The 27,590-nt window shown below is 48.7% G+C and overlaps 1 protein-coding gene across 9 annotated transcripts in view; it reads left to right on the top strand.

Annotated features, from left to right (window-relative positions):
• The window catches only part of OGT (O-linked N-acetylglucosamine (GlcNAc) transferase), a 486,071-nt gene that overhangs the window by 286,476 nt on the left and 172,005 nt on the right, over positions 1 to 27,590 (top strand). For all 9 annotated transcript variants that reach the window (XR_011198862.1, XM_069209047.1, XM_069209086.1 and 6 more), the window contains exons 13-14: positions 1,028 to 1,186; positions 12,654 to 12,743. Coding sequence is in view for 8 of the 9 variants with exons in the window: in XM_069209047.1 (XP_069065148.1) it covers positions 1,028 to 1,186; positions 12,654 to 12,743 (249 nt within the window). In the remaining variant the exon portion in view is untranslated. The remainder of the gene's footprint in view (positions 1 to 1,027; positions 1,187 to 12,653; positions 12,744 to 27,590) is intronic.

Here is a 27,590-nt window from a genome sequence, read left to right as displayed (position 1 = left end):
AAACAAACAAAAATGAGACTAACCAAAGAATTCTGCGGTGAGGTTATTCTGTTTGTCTGGACCTTCAGAACTTGCATGTTTCAGTCAGTTTACTGACCTACAACCCAGGAAGTATTAAATGAGTGCCTATTCAAAAAGTGAGGAATCTGCATTTAGAAGTCTTTTGGAAGAGCAAGTTACTTTCAATGGCTCTTTTTCCAGTAGGGACTCTGTCCGCAGATTCCTCAGTGAACATCCCATATCTATCTCCCTGTTCCTTGAACTGGTCTCTTCACCTAAAAAGACTCAAATTTTTTAATATATACTCTGGTTAGACCAGTCTGATTGGTTTTGTGGGTGCAGAGTATCATGAATGAAGCTGATGTCCCTTTGCAAGGGTAGTCCCTAAACTAGGCCCTTGCCTGTCACATCTGGTGGCATGCAGGAGTACTGCTTAAGATTTTTGGATCCAAAGTGATGCCTGGGGGAGTATTTCATCTATGAGGTATCTGCGGTTAGATAATCTAAATGAGAAAAAGTGCTTCTGAAGGTAAATAACTTATTCATTACAGCTTGACTTCAGTTATGTTTCATATTGACACATTGACTTTTTGCTTACAGTTCAGACTATTTGTAAGGCACTTTACTGTGCAGTGATGTATAGTGGAAGCCAGGTGCACTGTGTGTAGTTGAAAGTGGACCCTGGTTGCCCTTCTGGAGCCATGGGACCTTTCACTATGTTTTTAACTGTTTTTCCTCACTCTTCTGAGAACTTTTATCCTTGACTAACTCTGTGAATAGATTTAGTAGACTGGAATGGATAGCCAAAACCTCCAATCAGTAAACCGTTCTGGCTGTACAGTGTTGCCAAGCCCAATATCTTCAAGTGCCATCAGTGGGTATAGAATTCTTTAAAAAAAAAAAAAAGTCCAGCTTCTCACTCCTTTATGTATAGACAAAACTGGTATGTGTGATGTTTTAGAGGTCCTAGTCTATACATGCATCATTCTGTACACGTGTTCAGGATTTGTTCTGATATCTTTTGCAGATTAATGTTCTTCACAAGCCGCCATATGAGCATCCGAAAGACCTAAAAGCGAGTGAAGGGAGACTACGTGTTGGGTATGTTAGTTCAGACTTTGGAAATCACCCAACCTCCCACCTTATGCAGTCTATCCCTGGCATGCATGACCCAGACAAATTTGAGGTAAGCATAGAACACTGGTGCACAATCACTGTTAACTTGTTAATTTGTTATTACTGGAGTATGTTTTTCTGCCCAGAGTAGGGTTCTCTGTTACGGCATTTATAGGATTCTATAATTTGACCATTTTCAGTTCCATCCTGAGCAAGACGTGGATGTTGTAGGACAATGGCTCCTTGTTGCAGTAAAACAAGGAGGAGTCACCCACCAGCCAGGACAAGCCCCTAAGGTGTCCTGAGCTGAGGTGACCCCTGCCTTAGGAAATACTCCATCTTGTTTTCGAGGATTCCCCACAATAGGATTAGGGGTGCAGCCACCCTCCAGGACAGTAGCCATTGGCTACTGCCCCCATACCTAAACAAACCCCTAAATTGAGTGTTTAGGGGCGACCCAGGAAACCAGATTCCTGACGACCTGAAACAAGGACTGCTGACCTGAAAGCTCTGCAGAGACGACAGCTGACTTGGCCCCAGCCCTACCGGCCTGTCTCCAGACTCAAAGAACCTGCAACAGCGACAGATCCAGTGGACCAGCGACCTCTGCCGACTCAGGACTGCCCCGCACCCAAAGGACCAAGAAACTCCTGAGGATAGTGGCTGTGTTCAGCCAACAGACAACCATCTTTAAAGGGACTCCAGCCTCAGTCCGGAAGAGTGAGTCCCCAACACACTGCCCCCGTGCCCCTGGCTCCTGTCCAGATAAACCAACACTGCAGAGAGGACCCCCAGGCGACTCCAACAATGTGGACACCCCGGGTCTCCATTGATTTCAACCTAAAACCTGGCACTTACTTCACACGCTGCACCCTGCCACCGCTGTGGGTGTATTTTGTGTGTTTGTAAAGTTAAGTCTGAGTGTGTTCTCATTTATTGCCTGTGTGTGTACAACAAATGCTTAACACTACCCTCTGATAACCCTACTGCTCGACCACACTACCACAAAATAGAGCATTAGTATTATCTAATTTTGCCATTCTCAACCTCTAAGGGGAAACCTTGGACTCTGTGCACACTATCTCTCACTTTGAGATAGTATATAGAGCCAACTTCCTACAGACATGGCCTACATTTTTTCCTCTTTGACTACATACCTGTGAAGAATTACTGATCTATTCCTCACTTTGTTCTGATGTAGGAACCCTGTGCAAAAGTTACACAACCTGCACTGCTTCACTTGCATGGCAGTGGAAAATGCAACGTTCTTTGTTTTTTGTCGCTGTATAATTTTAATTGCTATTTATCCAACACATGACACAACATCCTAAAAATTGTAGGCAATATATCTTTTTAAAATTAAATCTTAAAAATGCTGACAGGTAATAATTTAGTCTGTGCCATTAAGACTATCAGTTTGTGAGCAGCCCAAAAAAATCACACCTCCCCCCCACAAAGCCTTTTTTTATGGTCATCGTGAGGTCAACATTTGACTGAATAAAATGAACAGGTAAAAATATGAAGGGCACTGTATGCAAGAACATTGAAGTAACTTTTGTGAAAGAGATAAGACTTAGATGTGTTCATAGGCTTTAAATGCTAGATTTTGCAGACCGAATCTTTTTGGGTTCACATGCTATTCATTATGTCAGATGAGCTATTAAGGCTCTTATAAGGTTCAATATCCCTGGCAAAGCACAAGAAAGCAGAGCAGTGGAGGAAGAAAGTACGGACCTAGAGCCATCCACTGCTCCAGCACCACAAAAAGAAGAGCAACTGTACTGAGATGGTGTAAGGAAATGCCTCCTTGGCATGGTTACCCCCTGACTTTTTGCCTTTGCTGATGCTATGTTTTGAATTGAGTGTGCTGAGGCCTCCTAACCAGGCCCCAGCACCAGTGTTCTTTCCCTAACCTGTACTTTTGTATCCACAATTGGCACACCCTGGCATCCAGATAAGTCCCTTGTAACTGGTACTTCTAGTACCAAGGGCCCTGATGCCAGGGAAGGTCTCTAAGGGCTGCAGCATATCTTATGCCACCCTGGGGACACCTCACTCAGCACAGACACACTGCTTGCCAGCTTGTGTGTGCTGGTGAGGACAAAACGAGTAAGTCGACATGGCACTCCCCTCAGGGTGCCATGCCAACCTCACACTGCCTATGCAGTATAGATAAGTCACCCCTCTAGCAGGCCTTGCAGCCCTAAGGCAGGGTGCACTATACCATAGGTGAGGGCACCAGTGCATGAGCACTGTGCCCCTACAGTGTGTAAGCCAAACCTTAGACATTGTAAGTGCAGGGTAGCCATAAGAGTATATGGTCTGGGAGTCTGTCAAACACGAACTCCACAGCACCATAATGGCTACACTAAAAACTGAGAAGTGTGGTATCAAACTTCTCAGCACAATAAATGCACACTGATGCCAGTTTACATTTTATTGTAAAATACACCCCAGAGGGCACCTTAGAGGTGCCCCCTGAAACCTTAACCGACTATCTGTGTAGGCTGACTGGTTCCAGCAGCCTGCCAAACTAGAGACATGTTGCTGGCCCCATGGGGAGAGTGCCTTTGTCACTCTGAGGCCAGTAACAAAGCCTGCACTGGGTGGAGATGCTAACACCTCCCCCAGGCAGGAGCTGTAACACCTGGCGGTGAACCTCAAAGGCTCACCCCTTTGTCACAGCACCGCAGGACACTCTAGCTAGTGGAGTTGCCCGCCCCCTCCGGCCACGACCCCCACTTTTGGCGGCAAGGCCGGAGGAAACAAAGAAAACAACAAGGAGGAGTCACTGGCCAGGTGACTCTAACTTTTAGAAATCCTCCATCTTGCAGATGGAGGATTCCCCCAATAGGATTAGGGATGTGACCCCCTCCCCTTGGGAGGAGGCACAAAGAGGGTGTACTCACCCTCAGGGCTAGTAGCCATTGGCTACTAACCCCCCAGACCTAAACACGCCCTTAAATTTAGTATTTAAGGGCTTCCCTGAACCTAAAGATTTAGATTCCTGCAACTTACCTGAAGAAGACTGCTGAGCTGAAAAAACCCCTGCAGAGGAAGAACAGAAGACACCAACTGCTTTGGCCCCAGTCCTACCGGCCTGTCTCCTGCCTTCTAAAGAAACCTGCTCCTGCGACGCTTTCCAAGGGACCAGCGACCTCTGAATCCTCTGAGGACTGCCCTGCTTCGAGAAAGACAAGAAACTCCCGAGGACAGCGGCCCTGCTCCAAAAGAACTGCAACTTTGTTTCAAGTAGCAGATTTAAAGACCCCTGCAACTCCCTGCAAGAAGCGTGAGACTTGCAACACTGCACCCGGCGACCCCGACTCGACTGGTGGAGAAACAACGCTTCAGGGAGGACCCTCCGGCGACTCTACGACTGTGAGTAACCAAAGTTGTCCCCCCTGAGCCCCCACAGTGACGCCTGCAGAGGGAATCCCGAGGCTCCCCCTGACCGCGACTGCCTGAACTCCATTTCCCGACGGCTGGAAAAGACTCTGCACCCACAGCCCCCAGCACCTAAAGAAACGGAACTCCTGTGCAGGAGTGACCCCCAGGAGGCCCTCTCCCTTGCCCAGGTGGTGGCTACCCCGAGGAGCCCGCCCCTTGCCTGCCTGCAACGCTGAAGAGATCCCTTGATCTCATTGAAAACCATTACAAACCCGACGCGTGTTTGCACACTGCACCCGGCCGCCCCGCGCTGCTGAGGGTGTACTTTTTGTGCTGACCTGTGTCCCCCCCGGTGCCCTACAAAACCCCCCTGGTCTGCCCTCCGAAGACGCGGGTACTTACCTGCTGGCAGACTGGAACCGGGGCACCCCCTTGGACCAAAAACTGAAACCTGTAAGTGACTTACTTACCTGTTAAAACTAACATAACTTACCTTCCCCAGGAACTGTGAAAATTGCACTAAGTGTCCACTTTTAAAACAGCTTATTGTGTTTTATGTGAAAAGTATACATGCTAATGAAATGATTCAAAGTTCCTAAAGTACTTACCTGCAATACCTTTCAAATGAGATATTACATGTAAAATTTGAACCTGTGGTTCTTAAAATAAACTAAGAAAAGATATGTTCGATGGCATCTGTCGCTGTAGATAAGCATGTTCTGCAATAGCTCGCCATCTGGTGTTGGGCCGGAGTGTTACAAGTTGTTTTTCTTCGAAGAAGTCTTTCGAGTCACGGGACCGAGTGACTCCTCCTTTTGTCTCCATTGCGCATGGGCGTCGACTCCATCTTCGATTGTTTTTTTTCCGCCATCGGGTTCGGACGTGTTCCTGTCGCTCCGAGTTTCGGAACGGAAAGTTAGCTAATTTCGGAAGATTTTCGTCGGTATTGTTGCGTTCGGGATCGGCGTACTTAGATTCCACACCGCATCGAAGATCGAAGAGCTCCGGTGCCCTTCGGGGTAGTTTTTCGATCCTCCGTCGGGGTCTGGTCGGCCCGACCGCGTGCTGAAGAACGCCGATGGAACGGACCCCGTTCCGTTTCTGCCCCAAATGCCACAATAAATACCCCTACACAGACCAACACTTGGTCTGCAACCTGTGCCTGTCACCTGAGCACAGCGAAGACACCTGCGAGGCCTGTCGTGCGTTCCGGTCCCGAAAAACACTCCGAGACCGTCGAGCCAGAAGACTTCAAATGGCGTCCGCACCGACAGCCCAACGGGAGTTCGAGGAACAGGAAGAATAAGGTACCTTCTCGATCCAAGACTCAGACTCCGAAGGATTCGACGACACACAAACCGTGAGTAAGACGTCGAAAACCACACAAAGAAACATTTACAAGGCCCAGGGGACGCCACTGCCACCAGGCCATGGCTCGACCCATAAATTCGGTGACCGACCGTCGGCACCGAAAAAGGCCCAAACAGTGCCGAGATCGTCCGACTCCGGTCGAAACACCGGCACGCAGCCTTCTCGGGACCGAGAAAGTGCTGGAGACAAGCCTCGACACCGAGATGCCGGTGTGGACACGGCTCGACGCCGAGACAGCGGCACCGAAACAGATCGACGCCGAGAGGTTTCGGCCCCGAAAAGAAAAAAAGTCACCTCGGAGCCGAAAAAACACGCAGACAAAGTTTCGATGCCGAAACAAACTGCAAGCGACCCAGCTTCAGGCTCTTATACAGAAGAGCACTCGCTAACCTCCCAAATGCAAAAGCATAGGTTTGAGGAAGAGCTACAAGCAACTGATGTGGACCATACGCAAAAGCGTATCTTCATTCAGCAGGGGACAGGAAAAATAAGCACCCTTCCCCCCATTAGGAGAAAGAGAAGGTTGGAGTTCCAGACGGAACAAGCACCACAACCAAAAGTGGTGAAAAGAGTTACACCACCACCCTCTCCTCCGCCCGTGATTAACGTTTCACCAGCACAAACTCCATCACACTCCCCAGCTCACACCACCATGAGCCAGGGTGACCAAGATCAGGACGCATGGGACCTATACGACGCCCCAGTGTCAGATAACAGCCCGGAGGCATACCCTACAAAGCCATCTCCACCAGAAGACAGCACCGCGTACTCTCAGGTGGTGGTTAGAGCAGCACAATTTCACAACGTAAGCCTCCACTCAGAACAGGTCGAGGATGATTTCTTGTTCAACACACTCTCCTCCACCCACAGCTCATACCAAAGCCTGCCTATGCTCCCTGGTATGCTCCGGCACGCAAAAGACATATTTAAGGAGCCGGTCAAAAGTAGGGCAATCACACCAAGGGTGGAAAAAAAGTACAAGCCGCCTCCTACGGACCCGGTTTTCATCACTACACAGCTGCCACCAGACTCTGTTGTTGTAGGAGCAGCTAGGAAAAGGGCCAACTCTCACACATCTGGAGATGCACCACCCCCAGATAAAGAAAGCCGCAAGTTCGATGCAGCTGGTAAAAGAGTCGCAGCACAAGCTGCAAACCAGTGGCGCATCGCGAACTCCCAGGCACTACTTGCGCGCTATGACAGAGCCCACTGGGACGAGATGCAACATCTCATTGAACATCTGCCCAAGGACTTCCAAAATAGGGCAAAACAAGTGGTTGAGGAGGGACAGACCATCTCCAACAACCAGATACGTTCCTCCATGGATGCTGCAGATACAGCTGCACGGACAATTAATACATCTGTAACTATCAGAAGGCATGCATGGCTCCGAACGTCTGGATTTAAACCAGAGATTCAACAAGCAGTTCTCAATATGCCTTTTAATGAAAAAGAACTGTTCGGTCCAGAAGTGGACACAGCGATTGAGAAACTCAAAAAAGATACGGACACTGCCAAAGCCGTGGGCGCACTCTACTCCCCGCAGAGCAGAGGGAATTACAGCACATTCCGTAAAACGCCCTTTCGAGGGGGGTTTCGGGGTCAAAACACACAAGCCAGCACCTCACAAGCAACACCGTCCACTTACCAGGGACAGTATAGAGGAGGTTTTCGGGGACAATATAGAGGAGGCCAATTCCCTAGAAATAGAGGGAGATTTCAAAGCCCCAAAACCCCTACTACTAAACAATGACTCACAGGTCACTCACCCCCTCCACACAACACCAGTGGGGGGAAGAATAGGTCATTATTACAAAGCATGGGAGGAAATCACTACAGACACTTGGGTTCTAGCAATTATCCAACATGGTTATTGCATAGAATTTCTACAATTCCCTCCAAACATACCACCAAAAGCACAAAATTTAACAACTTTCTGATACCAAAGAAGGACAAAACGCTGAGACCAATCCTAGACCTCAGAGTAGTGAACACTTTCATCAAATCAGACCACTTCCACATGGTCACACTACAAAAAGTATTGCCATTGCTAAAACTACACGACTACATGGCAACTTTAGACCTCAAGGATGCTTATTTCCATATACCAATACACCCATCGCACAGGAAATACCTAAGGTTTGTATTCAAAGGAATACATTACCAATTCAAGGTACTGCCTTTCGGATTAACTGCACCAAGAGTCTTTACCAAATGTCTAGCGGTAGTCGCTGCACACATAAGAAGGCAGCAAATACATGTGTTCCCATATTTGGACGACTGGCTAATCAAGGCCCATTCGTTCATACAGTGCTCAAGTCACACAAATCAGATCATACAAACCCTCTTCAAACTCGGGTTCACCGTCAACTTTACAAAATCCAACATTCTGCCGCGCAAGGTACAACAATACCTAGGAGCCATAATAGACACATCAAAGGGAGTAGCCACTCCAAGTCCACAAAGAATTCTAAATTTCAACACCATCATACAACGCATGTATCCAACACAAAAGATACAGGCAAAGATGGTATTACAACTCCTAGGCATGATGTCATCATGCATAGCCATTGTCCCAAACGCAAGACTGCACATGAGGCCCTTACAACAATGCCTAGCATCACAGTGGTCTCAAGCACAGGGTCACCTTCTAGATCTGGTGTTAATATACCGCCAAACTTACCTCTCGCTTCTGTGGTGGAACAACATAAATTTAAACAAGGGGCGGCCTTTCCAAGACCCAGTGCCACAATACGTAATAACAACAGATGCTTCCATGACAGGGTGGGGAGCACACCTCGATCAACACAGCATACAAGGACAATGGAACGTACATCAAACAAAACTGCATATCAATCACCTAGAACTTCTAGCAGTTTTTCAAGCACTAAAAGCATTCCAACCAATAATAGTTCACAAATACATTCTCGTCAAAACAGACAACATGACAACAATGTATTATCTAAACAAGCAGGGAGGGACGCACTCCACGCAGTTAAGCCTGCTAGCACAGAAAATTTGGCATTGGGCAATTCACAACCAAATTCGCCTAATTGCACAGTTTATACCAGGGATCCAAAATCAACTCGCAGACAATCTCTCTCGAGATCACCAACAGGTCCACGAATGGGAAATTCACCCCCAAATTCTGAACACTTATTTCAAACTCTGGGGAACACCTCAGATAGACTTGTTTGCGACAAGGGAGAACGCAAAATGCCAAAACTTCGCATCCAGATACCCACACAAACAATCCCAAGGCAATGCCCTATGGATGAACTGGTCAGGGATATTTGCTTACGCTTTTCCTCCTCTCCCTCTCCTTCCTTACCGGGTAAACAAACTCAGTCAAAGCAAACTCAAACTCATATTGATAGCACCAACTTGGGCAAGGCAACCCTGGTACACAACGCTGCTAGACCTATCAGTGGTACCCTGCATCAAATTGCCCAACAGGCCAGATCTGTTGACACAGCACAACCAAAAGATCAGACACCCAGATCCAGCATCGCTGAATCTAGCAATCTGGCTCCTGAAATCCTAGAATTCGGGCACTTACAACTTACCCAAGAATGTATGGAAGTCATAAAACAAGCCAGAAGGCCATCCACCAGGCACTGCTATGCAAGTAAATGAAAGAGGTTTGTTTGCTACTGCCATATTAATCAAATACAACCATTACACACAACTCCAGAACATGTAGTGGGTTACTTGCTTCACTTACAAAAATCTAACCTAGCTTTCTCTTCCATCAAGATTCACCTTGCAGCAATATCTGCATACCTGCAGACTACCTATTCAACTTCCCTATATAAGATACCAGTCATTAAAGCATTCATGGAGGGCCTTAGGAGAATTATACCACCAAGAACACTACCTGTTCCTTCATGAAACCTAAATGTTGTCCTAACTAGACTTATGGGTCCACCTTTTGAACCCATGCACTCCTGCGAAATACAGTTCCTAACCTGGAAGGTGGCATTTCTCATCGCCATTACTTCCCTAAGAAGAGTAAGCGAGATTCAGGCGTTTACAATACAGGAACCTTTTATACAACTACACAAAAATAAAGTTGTCCTAAGGACCAATCCTAAATTTTTGCCAAAGGTTATTTCACCGTTCCATCTAAATCAAACAGTGGAACTTCCAGTGTTCTTTCCACAGCCAGATACCGTAGCTGAAAGGGCACTACATACATTAGATGTCAAAAGAGCATTGATGTATTACATTGACAGAACAAAAAACATCAGAAAGACTAAACAACTCTTTATTGCCTTTCAAAAACCTCACGCAGGAAACCCAATTTCAAAACAAGGTATAGCCAGATGGATAGTTAAATGCATCCAAATCTGCTACCTTAAAGCTAAACGACAGCTGCCCATTACACCAAGGGCACACTCAACCAGAAAGAAAGGTGCTACCATGGCCTTTCTAGGAAACATCCCAATGCAAGAAATATGTAAGGCAGCCACATGGTCTACGCCTCACACATTCACCAAGCACTACTGTGTAGACGTGTTATCCGCACAACAAGCCACAGTAGGTCAAGCCGTATTAAGGACATTATTTCAGACTACTTCCACTCCTACAGGCTGATCCACCGCTTTTGGGGAAATAACTGCTTACTAGTCTATGCAGAACATGCGTATCTACAGCGACAGATGCCATCGAACTGAAAATGTCACTTACCCAGTGTACATCTGTTCGTGGCATCAGTCGCAGTAGATTCGCATGTGCCCACCCGCCTCCCCGGGAGCCTGTAGCAGTTTGGAAGTTACCTTCAATTATTTATATATGTATCATCTCAACCTTAAATACGTGCATACTTAGTCACTCCATTGCATGGGCACTACTACTACAATTCAACTCCTACCTCACCCTCTGCGGGGAAAAACAATCGAAGATGGAGTCGACGCCCATGCGCAATGGAGACAAAAGGAGGAGTCACTCGGTCCCGTGACTCGAAAGACTTCTTCGAAGAAAAACAACTTGTAACACTCCGGCCCAACACCAGATGGCGAGCTATTGCAGAACATGCGAATCTACTGCGACTGATGCCACGAACAGATGTACACTGGGTAAGTGACATTTTCATTTTCTATAACAAAACCTATTGGCTGGATTTGTCTCTGAGTGTGTGTTCCTCATTTAGTGCCTGTGTGTATGTACAACAAATGCTTAACACTACTCCTTTGATAAGCCTACTGCTCCACCACACTACCACAAAATAGAGCATTAGTATTATCTCTTTTTGCCACTATCTTAGTTCTAAGGGGAACCCTTGGACTCTGTGCATACTATTCCTTACTTTGAAATAGTGCATACAGAGCCAACTTCCTACACATGGTAAGTCAGGAGGCGCCGTAGGAGAGGGTTGGATGCAGACTGCCAACAGAGGGCGGAGTTCGTCCCTCAAGACCTTCGCCATCAGATGACAACTGTGTTCACCAGGCAGTGGCTGATACGACAGTGGACAACAATATGGTGCATTCAGAGCAGGGGTAGATGGTGGTTCTTTCTGAAGGCGCCCTTCATTCCTGGACAAAAAAGGAATGCCTACCTGTGAGAATCTTTTACAGAACTGGCGACCTCGAAAGCAGTCGAACCCAGGGTGATGAAAAACGCCTCCACGCATGATCCAGAATATACTTGAAAATAGTGAAAAATCATACCTCAGGCGCACAGTCAGAAAAGGTCAGTGTGGGAATTGAGATGGCAGGAAAGCACGGAAACCTCTGTAGCAAAGCAGTGGCCTGCAGCTAACACCTACACCTTCCTGAACTGGTGTTGCAACCAACAATTGGTGATCTGTCGCACCATCTCCCTGATCAGTACAGGCAAAGTGCAAAATCCATCATTCAGGAGGACCGGACAATATCAAACCCACGCTTGAAGTCACCTCCTGATGCAGCTGGCACGCTGCTTGTACCGCACTCGTAGTTGAGAATCTCGATTCAAGCGATTACTGCAGGCCTCAGTCTTTGGGTCAGTCAATGAAAACTTATTTTGAACAGCAGTTGTAAAATAATGTAAGCAAATGCCTCTTTTTGTATTGTCATCCCCAAGTTTTTGGACTGATGCTGCTGGTTTTTCAACTTAGAATGCTAACCAGACGTCAGTACTTCAACCGAGTTGACTAAGCTAGCTTAACCTGTGAGTGTAAACAAATGGTACCCAGGGCCTGTATGCTAGAGGCTCCTGTCAGGAGTTTCAGCACTGGTTGTGCCACCAAGGGTGAGAAATAAGTAAAACAAGATTCCAGCCCACCATTTACAGGCTGGAAGAGCAGTGTAACCGCTGGCACGACGTTGCCATTTAAAGCAGTGCCAAAGCTTAATTGGGCCAAGCCCCATAAAGTGCTCGGTCTGCATTTGGTGTTCTGTTTTAGAATATGTATGTTCTAACGAGCTACAATCTTACCTGAGTATCCCTAGGAGAGATGTATGGAGTTGCAACAAAGGGAACAACTCATGCCTTTAGTCCAGAGTGGAACCACCAGTCTGACAGGTGCTGCTTTGAATCGGCATAACTGAGATTAGATTAATTGAAGTTTGATATTCTGTGAAGGGCACCATTAATGGAGAACCGGAGTTATGAGTAAGTAAAGTTTTTCATAATGTTTGGTAATTGTCCTGCATATTTAGTTGAACTCAGCACTAAATGGGCAAAACGGTTAAGGAATGAACTTTTGGCTCACTGCATTCCTTTCGCTTAGTTTGAAATTCGGTGCGGTATCCAGAGGTAATTTACATGGTATTTATTTTGTTTCACTGTAGGTGTTCTGTTATGCCCTCAGTCCTGACGATGGTACCAATTTCCGAGTGAAAGTCATGGCTGAAGCCAACCATTTCACTGACCTGTCACAGGTGAGTTTCTCCACGGTCCTTTCATCACCTTCTTCCTATAAATATGCAATGCTGTGGAGGAGATATGCAACATAGTTTGTGTACTACGCTTGTGAATATGATACTTTGGATCATCCCACTGCTCATCGTTTTCAATTAGTCTTACCTAGAGTGTAGGAAGCCCGGTTCTGGTTGTAGTTACCCCCACTTTTTGCCTGATGTCAGTGTGTTTGGACTCTAGATCACTGGTGTAAAGAAATGGCTCCCTGTTGCAGTTACCCCCCACGTTTTGCCTGATACTGATGCTGACTTGACTGAGAAGTGTGCTGGGACCCTGCTAACCAGGCCCCAGCACCTGTGTTCTTTCACCTAAAATGTACCATTGTTTCCACAATTGGCACAACCCTGGCATCCAGGTAAGTCCCTTGTAACTGGTACCCCTGGTACCAAGGGCCCTGATGCCAGGGAAGGTCTCTAAGGGCTGCAGCATGTCTTATGCCACCCTAGGGACCCCTTATTCAGCACAGACACACTGCTTGCCAGCTTGTGTGTGCTGGTGGGGAGAAAATGACTAAGTCGACATGGCACTCCCCTCAGGGTGCCATGCCAACCTCCCACTGCCTGTGGCATAGGTAAGTCACCCCTCTAGTAGGCCTTACAGCCCTAAGGCAGGGTGCACTATACCACAGGTGAGGGCATATGTGCATGAGCACTATGCCCCTACAGCAGCGGTCTTCAAACCTTTTTATGCCACGCCCCCCCCAGTTGAAAAATAAAAATCATTGGGCCCCCCTCAGAATTTTTCACAATTATTTTAGAAGGATGGCAATGTCCAAATAGGTCTAAACCTATTTAAACATTGCAGTTAAGTACTGTTACCTTTTTAAAACTGCAATAACATGCTTCTGCTTAAAACAAAGGCATGTTATCTGCATATTATTTCTTTTGGCCAGAGTTTGGCGCCCCCCCCTGGGATCACTTGAGGCCCCCCCAAGGGGGGCTCGCCCCCCAGTTTGAAGACCTCTGCCCTACAGTGTCTAAGCAAAACCTTAGACATTGTAAGTGCAGGGTAGCCATAAGAGTATATGGTCTGGGAGTCTGTCAAAAACGAACTCCACAGCTCCAGAATGGCTACACTGAATACTGGGAAGTTTAGTATCAAACTTCTCAGAATAAACCCACACTGATGCCAGTGTTGGATTTATTAAAAAATGCACACAGAGGGCATCTTAGAGATACCCCCTGTATTTTACCCAATTGTTCAGTGCAGGACTGACTGGTCTGTGCCAGCCTGCTGCAGAGAGACGAGTGTCTGACCTCATGCGGTGAGAGCCTTTGTGCTCTCTGAGGACAGAAACAAAGCCTGCTCTGGGTGGAGGTGCTTCACACCTCCCCCCTGCAGGAACTGTAACACCTAGCAGTGAGCTTCAAAGGCTCAAGCTTCGTGTTACAATGCCCCAGGGCACTCCAGCTAGTGGAGATGCCCGCCCCCTGGACACTGCCCCCACTTTTGGCAGCAAGTCCAGGAGAAATAATGAGAATAACAAGGAGTCGTCACTGGCCAGTCAGGACAGCCCCTAAGGTGTCCTGAGCTGAGGTGACTCTGACTTTTAGAAATCCTCCATCTTGTAGAAGGAGGATTCCCCCAATAGGGATAGGAATGTGTTCCCCTCCCCTTGGGAGGAGGCACAAAGAGGGTGTACCCACCCTCAGGGCTAGTAGCCATTGGCTACTAACCCCCCAGACCTAAACACACCCTTAAATTTAGTATTTAAGGGCTCCCCTGAACCTAAGAATTTAGATTCCTGCAACTTACCGAAGAAGAAGACTGCTGAGCTGAAAACCCCTGCAGAAGAAGGAAGAAGACACCAACTGCTTTGGCCCCAGTCCTACCGGCCTGTCTCCTGCCTTCTAAAGAACCCTGCTCCAGCGACGCTTTCTCCAGGACCAGCGACCTCTGAATCCTCAGAGGACTGCCCTGCTTCCAAGAGACCAAGAAACTCCAGAGGACAGCGGCACTGCTCCAAAAGAACTGCAACTTTGTTTCAAGGAGCAGATTTAAAGACCCCTGCAACTCCCCGCAAGAAGCGTGAGACTTGCAACACTGCACCCGGCGACCCCGACTCGACTGGTGGAGAACCAACACCTCAGGGAGGACCCTCTGGCGACTCCGAGTCCGTGAGTAACCAAAGTTGTCCCCCCTGAGCCCCCACAGCGACGCCTGCAGAGGGAATCCCGAGGCTCCCCCTGACCGCGACTGCCTGAACTCCATTTCCCGACGGCTGGAAAAGACTCTGCACCCGCAGCCCCCAGCACCGAAAGGAACGGAACTCCTGTGCAGGAGTGACCTCCAGGAGGCCCTCTCCCTTGCCCAGGTGGTGGCTACCCCGAGGAGCCCCCCCCCCCCTTGCCTGCCTGCAACGCTGAAGAGATCCCTTGATCTCTCATTGATTCACATTGAAAACCCGACGCTTGTCTCTACACTGCACCCGGCCGCCCCAGTGCCGCTGAGGGTGTACTTTTGGTGTGAACTTGTGTCCCCCCTGGTGCCCTACAAAACCCCCCTGGTCTGCCCTCTGAAGACGCGGGTACTTACCTGCTGGCAGACCGGAACCGGGGCACCCCCTTCTCTCCATTGCAGCCTATGCGTTTTGGGCACTTCTTTGACCTCTGCACCTGACCGGCCCTGAGCTGCTGGCGTGGTAACTTTGGGGTTGCTCTGAACCCCCAACGGTGGGCTACCTTGGACCCAAACCTGAGACTTGTAAGTGATTTACTTACCTGACAAAACTAACAAAAACTTAACTCCCCCAGGAACTGTGAAAATTGCACTAAGTGTCCACTTTTAACAGCTTATGGTGTTTTATGTAAAAAGTATACATGCTAATGTAATGATTCAAAGTTCCTAAAGTACTTACCTGCAATACCTTTCAAATGAGATATTCCATGTAGAATTTGAACCTGTGGTTCTTAAAATAAACTAAGAAAATATATTTTTCTATAACAAAACCTATTGGCTGGATTTGTCTCTGAGTGTGTGTTCCTCATTTATTGCCTGTGTGTATGTACAACAAATGCTTAACACTACTCCTTTGATAAGCCTACTGCTCGACCACACTACCATAAAATAGAGCATTAGTATTATCTCTTTTTGCCACTATCTTACCTCTAAGGGGAACCCTTGGACTCTGTGCATACTATTCCTTACTTTGAAATAGTGCATACAGAGCCAACTTCCTACAACTGGGTTCCTGCTAACCAGGACCCCAGTGACTGTGCACACCCCTAGATTTAGTTGTTTACCTTTCACATCCACAATTGGCATAAAGATGCACCCATTTAAGTTCCTAGTATATGGTATCTAGGTACCCAAGGCATTGGTACACCAGGGGACACCCATGGGCTGCCGTTTATACTGTGCCACCTATGGGAGCCCATGCAAAGTGTCTGCAGGCCTACCATTGCAGCCTGTGTGAAAAAGGGGCATGCACCCTTCTCACAAGAGGTCATTGCATCAGGTCACTAAGTCATCCCTATGGTAGGCCCTCGTAGCCCAGAGGGCAGGGTGTAGGTCCCTGTGTGTCACCCCTGCATGACCAGAGGTGCCCCTATTAACACCAGCTCCATTGCACTGGACGTTGTAAGTTGGGGGAGCCATTTTGTGTGTATACTGGACACAGTGCACTACCTTGGTCCATCTACACTATGGTACCTCTGAACCTGGGCATGTTTGGTATCAAACATGTCAGAAACATACCCCAATACTGGTGCCAGTATTGGGTGAATGATTCCATGCACGGTGGGAGCGCTTTCGAGGACTCCCAGCATTGCTTCTACTAGTCTTCTGGGGTGTTCCGGGCAGCCCGTGCTGCTGCCACCCCACAGACAGGTTTCTGCCCTTCTACTGCTTGACAAGCGCAAGCATAGGAAGGCAAAACAAAGGATTTCCTATGGGAGAGGGAGGTAACATCCTCTCCCTTGGAAATGGGTGTTATAAGACTTGGGAGGGGTAGCCTTGCCAAGCCACCAGTTTGCTTTGGATGGCACATTTGGTGCCCTCCATGCATAGACCAGTTGACACCGGTTCAGGGACCTGCTAACCAGGCCCCAGCAACAGTGTTCTTTCCCTAAAAATGTACCATTGTTTCTACAATTTGCACACAGATAAGTCCCTTGTAAAAGGTACCAATGTACCAAGGGCCCTGTGACCAGGGAGGGTCCCTAAGGGCTGCAGCATACGTTGTGCCACCCTAAGGGCCCCCTCACCTCACACATGCACACTGCCATAGTAGATTCTGTGTGTTGGTGGGGAGAAAAAGGCAAAGTCGACATGGCATCCCCCTCAGGATGCCATGCCCACAAAATACTGCCTGTGGCCTAGGTAAGTCACCCTTCTAGCAGGCCTTAAAGCCCTAAGGCAGGGTGCACTATACCATCGGTGAGGGCATAGCTGCATGAGCCCTATGCCCCTACAGTGTCCAAGTCCATTCCTAGACATTGTAAGTGCAGTGTAGCCATATTAAGTATATGTTATGGGAGTTTGTCAAAACGAACTCCACAGTTCCATAATGGCTACACTGAATACTGAGAAGTTTGGTATCAAACTCCTCAGCACAATAAACCGCCACTGATGCCAATGTGGGATTTATTAAAACATGCACACAGAAGGCATCTTAGAGATACCCCCTGTATTTTACCCAATCCTCTAGTGTAGGACTGACTGGTCTGTGCCAGCCTGAAACTGAAAGGAGAGTTTGACCCTCCCTTAGAGGCCAGAAACACAGCCCGCTGAGGGTGGAGGTGCTTCACACCTCCCCCCTGCAGGAACTGTAACACCTGGCGGAGAGCATCAAAGGCTCAGGCCTCGTGTTACAGTGCCCCTCCAGCTAGTGGAGATGCCGCCCCCACTTGGGGCGGCCAGTTTGGCGAGAATCTTAAGAAAAACGAGTGACTGCTTGATCTGGACCACCCCTAAGGTGTCCAGAGCTGAAGTGACCCCCCCTCCCTGCAGAATCCTCCATCTTGGTTTGGAGGACAGGGACCAATAGGGATAGGAATGTGCCCCCCTCCCCAGAGGGAGTGAACACAAGGAGGGTGTACCCACCCTCAGGGACAGTAGCCACTGGCTACTGCCCTCTGTCCCCTGCAACGCCCCTAAATCTTGTATTTAAGGGCCTCCCTGAACCCAGCTCACCATATTACTGGCGTCCTACGAGGACTGCTAAGCTGAAAACCCACAGCATAGGAGGAAGACAACTGCTTTAGCCCCAGCCCTACTGGCTGGTCTCCTGCTTCAAAGAACATTCAACAAGACCAGCGACGCATCCAGCGGGGTCCAGCGACTTCTGCCAACTCCATAGGACTGCCCTGCACCGAAAGGACCAAGAACTCCTGAGGACAGCGGCTCTGTCCCAAAGAAACTTTAAACCAAGGGCTCCCACTTCACTCCAGAGCTTGAGTCCTGGACCTTCCCTCCATACCCCCCGTGCACCCAATGCCAACGGCATGTGTCCAGGTGGTCCACCCAGCAAGAAAAGGTCCTCAGGCGATTGGGAACAAGAGCCCACCCTGGGTTGACCCCTACAAGCCCCCATGATGACGCCTGCAGAGAATCCAGAGGAACCCCCCCTACAGCCCCCCCCCCCCGACCACGAGCTCCGGGCGAAGATCTCCGATGTCTACAGGACACACTGCACCCGCAGCACCCAGGCTTTGGAGTACCTGACCCCTGATGCAGCATCGACCAGCAGGCGGCCCTCTTTCCTGCCCAGGTTTGCCAGAGAAGTCCCCCCTGGACCTCGTCTGCAGCCTCAGAGTGATCCCCAGGTTCCCCTTATTGAAGTGCATTGAGAACCAGACTTCCTGTTTGCACCCTGCCACCCTAGTGCCGCTGAGGGTGTGTGTTTGGTGCCTACTTGGGGCCCCTCCAGTTCTCTATTGAACCCCCCTGGTCTGCCCTCCAAGTCGCAGGTACTTACCTGCTGGCTGACCAGAATCCGACCCCCCCCCCCCCCCACAAACACCCCCCATCTCCATAGGAACCAACGTTAATTTGGTTTCTCTTTTCCCTCTGCACCCGACCGGCCCCGTGTTGCTGCTGGTGGTGGGTGCTTGGGGTTAACTTGAACCCCCAACAACAGACTACCTCAAACCTAGAGATAGGAAATGTTAGTCGAATACTTACTTGTAAAACTGTGTTCGATGGCATCTGTCGCTGTAGATACACATGTTCTGCATAGCTCGCCATCTGGTGTTGGGTCGGAGTGTTACAAGTTGTTTTTCTTTGAAGAAGTCTTTCGAGTCACGGGACCGAGTGACTCCTCCTTCTGTCTCCATTGCGTATGGGCGTCGACTCCATCTTCGATTGTTTTCTTTCTGCTTACTAGTCTATGCAGAACATGTGTATCTACAGCGACAGATGCCATCGAACTGAAAATGTCACTTACCCAGTGTACATCTGTTCGTGGCATCAGTCGCTGGAGATTCACATGTGCCCCCCCGACCACGAGCTCCGAGCGAAGATCTCCGATGTCTACAGGACACACTGCATCCGCAGCACCCAGGCTTTGGAGTACCTGACCCCTGATGCAGCATCGACCAGCAGGCGGCCCTCTTTCCTGCCCAGGTTTGCCAGAGAAGTCCCCCCTGGACCTCGTCTGCAGCCTCAGAGTGATCCCCAGGTTCCCCTTATTGAAGTGCATTGAGAACCAGACTTCCTGTTTGCACCCTGCCACCCTAGTGCCGCTGAGGGTGTGTTTGGTGCCTACTTGGGGCCCCTCCAGTTCTCTATTGAACCCCCCTGGTCTGCCCTCCAAGTCGCAGGTACTTACCTGCTGGCTGACCAGAATCCGAAACCCCCCCCCCCCCCCCCCCCCCACAAACACCCCCCATCTCCATAGGAACCAACGTTAATTTGGTTTCTCTTTTCCCTCTGCACCCGACCGGCCCCGTGTTGCTGCTGGTGGTGGGTGCTTGGGGTTAACTTGAACCCCCAACAACAGACTACCTCAAACCTAGAGATAGGAAATGTAAGTCGAATACTTACTTGTAAAACTGTGTTCGATGGCATCTGTCGCTGTAGATACACATGTTCTGCATAGCTCGCCATCTGGTGTTGGGTCGGAGTGTTACAAGTTGTTTTTCTTTGAAGAAGTCTTTCGAGTCACGGGACCGAGTGACTCCTCCTTCTGTCTCCATTGCGTATGGGCGTCGACTCCATCTTCGATTGTTTTCTTTCTGCTTACTAGTCTATGCAGAACATGTGTATCTACAGCGACAGATGCCATCGAACTGAAAATGTCACTTACCCAGTGTACATCTGTTCGTGGCATCAGTCGCTGGAGATTCACATGTGCCCACCCACCTCCCCGGGAGCCTGTAGCAGTTTGGAAGTTAGCTTCAACTTTGTACATTTGTATATATATTATTTTAACCTTAAATAGGTACATACTTAGTCACTCCATTGCATGGGCACTATTACTACAACACAACTCCTACCTCACCCTCTGCGGGGAAAACAATCGAAGATGGAGTCGACGCCCATGCGCAATGGAGACAGAAGGAGGAGTCACTCGGTCCCGTGACTCGAAAGACTTCTTCGAAGAAAAACAACTCGTAACACTCCGACCCAACACCAGATGGCGAGCTATGCAGAACATGTGAATCTCCAGCGACTGATGCCACGAACAGATGTACACTGGGTAAGTGACATTTTCATTATTCTTCTTCTCCCCCAGGAACTATTGAAAACTGCACAGTGCCCACTTATAAAACTAGCTTTTTGAAATTTTTAAGAAAACTGTATACATTGTTGATTCAATTCAAAGTTCCGATTATACCTATGCAAAGTACCTTACGTTTTATGTACTTGACTGCAAACTGAATCTTGTGGTTCTAGAAATAAATTAACACAAACATTTTTCCATATAAAAACCTATTGGTCTTGAGTTCAGTCACTGAGTGTGTTTTCACTTGTTGCTTGTGTGTGTACAACGAATGCTTAACACTACCCTCTGCTAAGCCTAACTGCTCGACCACACTACCACAAATAGAGCATTAGTATTATCTATCATTGCCTCTGTAAAGAAATGGCTCCCTGTTGCAGTTACCCCCCACTTTTTGCCTGATACTGATGCTGACTTGACTGAGAAGTGTGCTGGGACCCTGCTAACCAGGCCCCAGCACCAGTGTTCCTTCACCTAAAATGTACCATTGTATCCACAATTGGCACACCCTGGCATTCAGATAAGTCCCTTGTAACTGGTACTTCTAGTACCAAGGGCCCTGATGCCAAGGAAGGTCTCTAAGGGCTGCAGCATGTCTTATGCCACCCTAGAGACCCCTCACTCAGCACAGACACACTGCTTACAAGCCTGTGTGTGCTAGTGAGAACAAAATGAGTAAGTCGACATGGCACTCCCCTCAGGGTGCCATGCCAGCCTCTCACTGCCTATGCAGTATAGGTAAGACACCCCTCTAGCAGGCCTTACAGCCCTAAGGCAGGGTGCACTATACCATAGGTGAGGGTACCAGTGCATGAGCACTGTGCCCCTACAGTGTCTAAACAAAACCTTAGACATTGTAAGTGCAGGGTAGCCATAAGAGTATATGGTCTGGGAGTCTGTTTTACACGAACTCCACAGCACCATAATGGCTACACTGAAAACTGGGAAGTTGGTATCAAACTTCTCAGCACAATAAATGCACACTGATGCCAGTGTACATTTTAGTGTAAAATACACCCCAGAGGGCACCTTAGAGGTGCCCCCTGAAACTTAACCAACTAGCTGTGTAGGCTGACTGGTTCCAGCAGCCTGCCACACTAGAGACATGTTGCTGGCCCCATGGGGAGAGTGCCTTTGTCACTCTGAGGCCAGTAACAAAGCCTGCACTGGGTGGAGATGCTAACACCTCCCCCAGGCAGGAGCTGTGACACCTGGCGGTGAGCCTCAAAGGCTCACCCCTTTGTCACAGCCCAGCAGGGCACTCCAGCTTAGTGGAGTTGCCCGCCCCCTCCGGCCACGGCCCCCACTTTTGGCGGCAAGGCTGGAGGGAACAAAGAAAGCAACAAGGAGGAGTCACTGGCCAGTCAGGACAGCCCCTAAGGTGTCCTGAGCTGAAGTGACTCTAACTTTTAGAAATCCTCCATCTTGTAGATGGAGGATTCCCCCAATAGGGTTAGGATTGTGACCCCCTCCCCTTGGGAGGAGGCACAAAGAGGGTGTACCCACCCTCAGGGCTAGTAGCCATTGGCTACTAACCCCCCAGACCTAAACACGCCCTTAAATTTAGTATTTAAGGGCTACCCTGAACCCTAGAAAATTAGATTCCTGCAACTACAAGAGGAAGGACTGCCTAGCTGAAAACCCCTGCAGAGGAAGACCAGAAGACGACAACTGCCTTGGCTCCAGAAACTCACCGGCCTGTCTCCTGCCTTCCAAAGATCCTGCTCCAGCGACGCCTTCCAAAGGGACCAGCGACCTCGACATCCTCTGAGGACTGCCCCTGCTTCGAAAAGACAAGAAACTCCCGAGGACAGCGGACCTGCTCCAAGAAAAGCTGCAACTTTGTTTCCAGCAGCTTTAAAGAACCCTGCAAGCTCCCCGCAAGAAGCGTGAGACTTGCAACACTGCACCCGGCGACCCCGACTCGGCTGGTGGCGATCCAACACTTCAGGAGGGACCCCAGGACTACTCTAAGACTGTGAGTACAAAAACCTGTCCCCCCTGAGCCCCCACAGCGCCGCCTGCAGAGGGAATCCCGAGGCTTCCCCTGACCGCGACTCTTTGAATCCTAAGTCCCGATGCCTGGGAGAGACCCTGCACCCGCAGCCCCCAGGACCTGAAGGACCGGACTTTCACTGGAGGAGTGACCCCCAGGAGTCCCTCTCCCTCGACCAAGTGGAGGTTTCCCCGAGGAACCCCCCCCTTGCCTGCCTGCAGCGCTGAAGAGATCCCTAGATCTCCCATTGACTTCCATTACAAACCCGACGCTTGTTTCTACACTGCACCCGGCCGCCCCCGCGCTGCTGAGGGTGAAATTTCTGTGTGGGCTTGTGTCCCCCCCGGTGCCCTACAAAACCCCCCTGGTCTGCCCTCCGAAGACGCGGGTACTTACCTGCAAGCAGACCGGAACCGGGGCACCCCCTTCTCTCCATTCTAGCCTATGTGTTTTGGGCACCACTTTGAACTCTGCACCTGACCGGCCCTGAGCTGCTGGTGTGGTAACTTTGGGGTTGCTCTGAAACCCCAACGGTGGGCTACCTTGGACCAAGAACTAAGCCCTGTAAGTGTCTTACTTACCTGGTTAACCTAACAAATACTTCTCCAGTATTGGATCTTTCATAGATTCACATGCTTGAATCATCCCCGTCGTCGAGGTGGGAGCCTCACGGTAAATTTAAATATATAAAAAGCAGTAAGTCAGTAAAAATAAAACCAGTAGGCCCAAGTAGGCCTCATAAGGTATTTTACAGTCTATCCACTTTGTTTTGTGAAAAGACCCAAACTTGAGTATCAACCAATCAGGATTCAGCCCCTCCCAAACACTCCCAACAGAGGCTGAATTCCCTCAGATTTTCTACCGCACGTCGTGTGAAGGGAGTCTCCCTGAGCTCTGCTCAGTTTTTTTCCTATTTTCTGACTGAAGATTGTTTTTTCTCTCAGGAAACTAGTTACAACTTTACTATGTCTGAAAAGGCAAAGAAGGGTCTGTTCAGAGACTGTGACAACTGTGGGAAGAAGAGAGTACATATTGATGACCCCCACAAGAAGTGTATTTACTGCCTTCATCCAGACCATAAGGTGAGAGACTGCAAAATCTGTCGCACCTTTAGTCAAAAAACCCTCAAAGACCGAGAGGGTAGACTTCTCTTATGGCTGCAAAAACAAAAAGCCTTAGAGCATCCTTCATCAGACAGCGAAGAGTCACCACAAACTTCTCGCCCTCAGAAGAGAACAGGTGAGAGAGAGAGAGGTGCGGATGAACCACCAAGAAAAATACACAAAAAGACTAAACAAGTCTTAACTGAAGAGGCAGTTAAACATGGACCAAAAAAGGTTCATTCAGAACCTACTACGCCGTTACACCGAAAAAGCACCTCAAAGAAACCATCCCTGTCTCTGTCACCACAAAAAGAGTCAGAAAAACTCTTTTTGGTGAAAAAACAACCGTCGACGACCGCCCCGTCGACGACAGTGTCGACGGTAACAGCGACCACGGTATCGTCGACGTTCACAACACCATCCTCACCGATGATTATGACGTCGTCACCTTTGTCATCGACGACGATTATTACTGCAAAAATCTTCAAAAGAGCTTCGTCGGCAAACACATCGTCGACAGCGGAGGCTTCCTGGGTTCACAAATCATCCAGGGCACTCCCATCTACGCAAACTACGTCGGCGAAGCGACCGTCGTCGCTAAAATACCCGTCGACGAAGGGACCGTCGACTAAGGAAAAGACGCAGTCATGGACGGAAGCGTCGACGAGAGACCCGTCGACGAGAGACCCGTCGACGAGAGACCCGTCGACGACAGTACAGTTGACGACAGTACCGTCGACGAGGGAGCCGTCGACGAGGGAGCCGTCGACGAGGGAACCGTCGACGATGGATCCGACGATTACCACAGCATTAACAGTTTACAAACCTTTGGACATTTCACCAGCTCATTCCTCATACCATCATGAGGACTCCACCAGATTCTTACCCCTTTCCCTTATTAATATAGGAGACAAGCCATCTGACATTTTGCCGATGCATACATCACCAAGTAAGGTGCTGCCATACCCACCGCAACATCTTTTAGACGATGAGGATGATGACGTTCAAGGCATGTTTGGGGCAGCTAGTAGCCCGTCCCAACTAAATGTCAAATGTCAAGAGTTTGATGAAGAAGAGGATCAACATTACCAGCATAGTTATGCTTCAACATCTTATCCACAGACAAACCAACCATCGCCTCTAGCTATGCCTAGCACATTAGTGACAGATTTACAACATATGTTGAAGGACTACTATAAAAGGTTCCCACCGTCAACTCAGTCCACGCCACCTAGACCTCAGAGTTACCAGCAAGCTCAAACTACTAATGTTTCCGAAACGCCTCAGGCTAGTAGACCTGTAACTAGCCAAGCTCCGGAAGCTTACCTCTCGTCGGACGACGAAAGGGAAGAGGGCGAGTTAGCAGATTCAGCTGCTAGTGAATGGGACGACCATCTCGTTCCCACACCATCTCCACCTCCAGCAGCTCCAGTGGATTCTCCTCCAGAAGACATAGGAGGTTTCCATAATATCATAGAGAGAGCGGCGAAACGTTTTGGCCTGGAAATTGTTTCCCATGAAACTGAGTGTTTTTTGTATGACTTTAAAGAGCCATCAAAGAGATCTGTAAGAGCCATACCTATTGTGGATTTTTTGTGGCAGGAGGGTTTGAAGGCAATGAAAAACCCGGCAACAGTGCCTTCACAAATGCCAAGGCTAGAGAAAAAATACAAGGCCCCAGATGATTCTCCGGCCTGTTTAGTCTCACAACCGAAACCTGACTCGGTTATATCACAGGCGGCTCAACGACGATCCAAAAACCCCTCTACACCTATTGCGTCTCCCCCAGACAAAGAGGGAAGGAGACTAGACAATATTGGTAAGAAATTCTCCTCGGTTGCTGCAGTAACGGTCAAAGCGGCAAATTCCCTCGCCATCCTGGGAAGATACGATCGGCAGATGTGGGCAGACATGTCCGTTTTTGTAGATTCACTGCCAGAAGATCTCAAGGTGGAGGCTAAAAAGGTCTTGCAGGAGGGAGAAAGGGTTTCCGCAGAGATAATAGACAGTGCAATAGATATTTCCCTCACTGGCTTTCGACAATTAGCTGGAGCAGCAGTCCTGCGCAGACAAGGGTGGCTTAAAGCTACTTCATTCAGACCAGAAGTCCAGACTTGTGTTCTCGACATGCCCTTCGATGGAGACAGTTTGTTTGGCAAACATGTCGATGATATGCTGCAGGCTATCAAGACGGATACCGATACGGCAAAATCCCTAGGTACCCTGCAATATAAAAAACTACCTTTTCGTGGAGCAAGGGGTAGAGGTAATTACTCCTTTCGAGGTGGATACCAACAATACAGGTCACAATATACATCTTCCTCCACAGGACCAGGACATCAGCACCATCAACAACAGCAGCATTATCGATTACCACCAGCCGCAGCTTACAAACATCCGGCTAGAGGAAGAGGAGCTGCCCGAGCAAGAGATACAGGCAGAAAGCAATGACCAGCGGATAATCTCAACACCTCCCCAATCAATATTGAAGGTCGGAGGTCGCATCAATTCTTATTTCCCCAAGTGGAAAGCTATAACATCGGACAGATGGGTACTAGATGTGACCAGAGGTCATACTCTGGAATTCATCCAAACACCACCGAGTGTCCCACCATCGGGTACACCGCCTCTGAGGTTGAGCCAACTTCTCAGGGAAGTAAGGATAATGCTAACAAAAGGAGCAATAGAACCAGTCCCTTTATCTCAAAGGAACAAGGGATTCTATTCCCGGTTTTTCCTTCTCAAGAAACCCTCAGGAGACTGGCGCCCCATCCTGGACTTGAGAGCACTAAACAAGTTTCTAAAGAAACAATCGTTCAGGATGGTAACGTTGCAGGATGTCCTGCGTCTCTTAAACACGGGCGATTGGATGGCATCCCTAGACCTCCAGGATGCTTATTTTCATATCCCCATATATCGCAACCATCGCAAATTTTTAAGGTTCAGGGTAGGAAGTATGCACCTCCAATTCCGGGTTCTACCATTCGGTCTCAAATCAGCCCCCAGAATCTTCACAAAAATGCTAGCTCCAGTAGCAGCACATCTTCGCCAGGCAGGTATCCAGGTCTTCCCTTACCTGGACGACTGGCTTATAAAGGCACCCTCAAAATTCCAAGTAACAAATCATATTTCCTATTGCCTTCATTTGTTACACAGCCTGGGGTTTGTAGTCAACTACCAGAAATCTCAGATATACCCCAAACAAGAATTGAGTTTCTTGGGAGCAATTTTGGACACAGTACGCAGCAAAGCGTACCCATCACACGAGAGGAAACAAAAGTTAACCTCGTTGGCAAACAACCTATCCAGAAAAAAGTTCGTTTCAGTCCGCATCTACAAATCATTGCTCGGAATGATATCATCGTGCATTCCGCTAGTCCCAGATTGCAGACTCCATATGCGACCCCTGCAAGAGCAATTGGACATACAATGGACACAGGTCCTCGGCTCCTTCGAAGACAAGATTCGCATAACGCCTCTAATGAAGAACACTATGAGGTGGTGGGCGACTCCAACCAATTTCTCAAAAGGGCTGTCTTTTCTTCTTCAAACACCAAGTTACATAGTAACAACGGATGCCTCTCTCGAAGGATGGGGTGCACATTGCCAGGACCTGCAAATCAGCGGAATCTGGAATCAGCAAGAGAGCCAGCTCCACATCAATTATCTAGAACTCAAAGCAATACACTTAGCTCTAAAAGTTTTCTTGCCAAAGATACAATGTTCAAGCGTCTTAATCCGGACGGACAACATGACCAGCATGTTTTATCTAAACAAGCAAGGAGGCACAAGGTCCCTACAACTCTCGCAGCTAGCCCAACAAATTTGGACATGGGCCATCAAACACAATATTTCACTAAAAGCGGAGCATGTGCCAGGACAGATCAATGTTCTAGCGGACACCTTGAGCAGGACAGTAATTCCTTATCACGAGTGGGAGCTAGACCAGAAAACTCTCAATGGCCTGTTTCTATTATGGGGCAAACCGAACTTAGACCTATTTGCCACTCTCGAGAACAAGAAATGCCAGTTCTACGCAAGTTGG

This window comes from Pleurodeles waltl, chromosome 2_1 (assembly GCF_031143425.1).
Source record: "Pleurodeles waltl isolate 20211129_DDA chromosome 2_1, aPleWal1.hap1.20221129, whole genome shotgun sequence".
NCBI lineage: Eukaryota > Metazoa > Chordata > Amphibia > Caudata > Salamandridae > Pleurodeles > Pleurodeles waltl.
The sequence above is the reverse complement of the archived record's forward strand: the minus strand, read 5'-3'. Positions and strand labels throughout refer to the sequence as shown.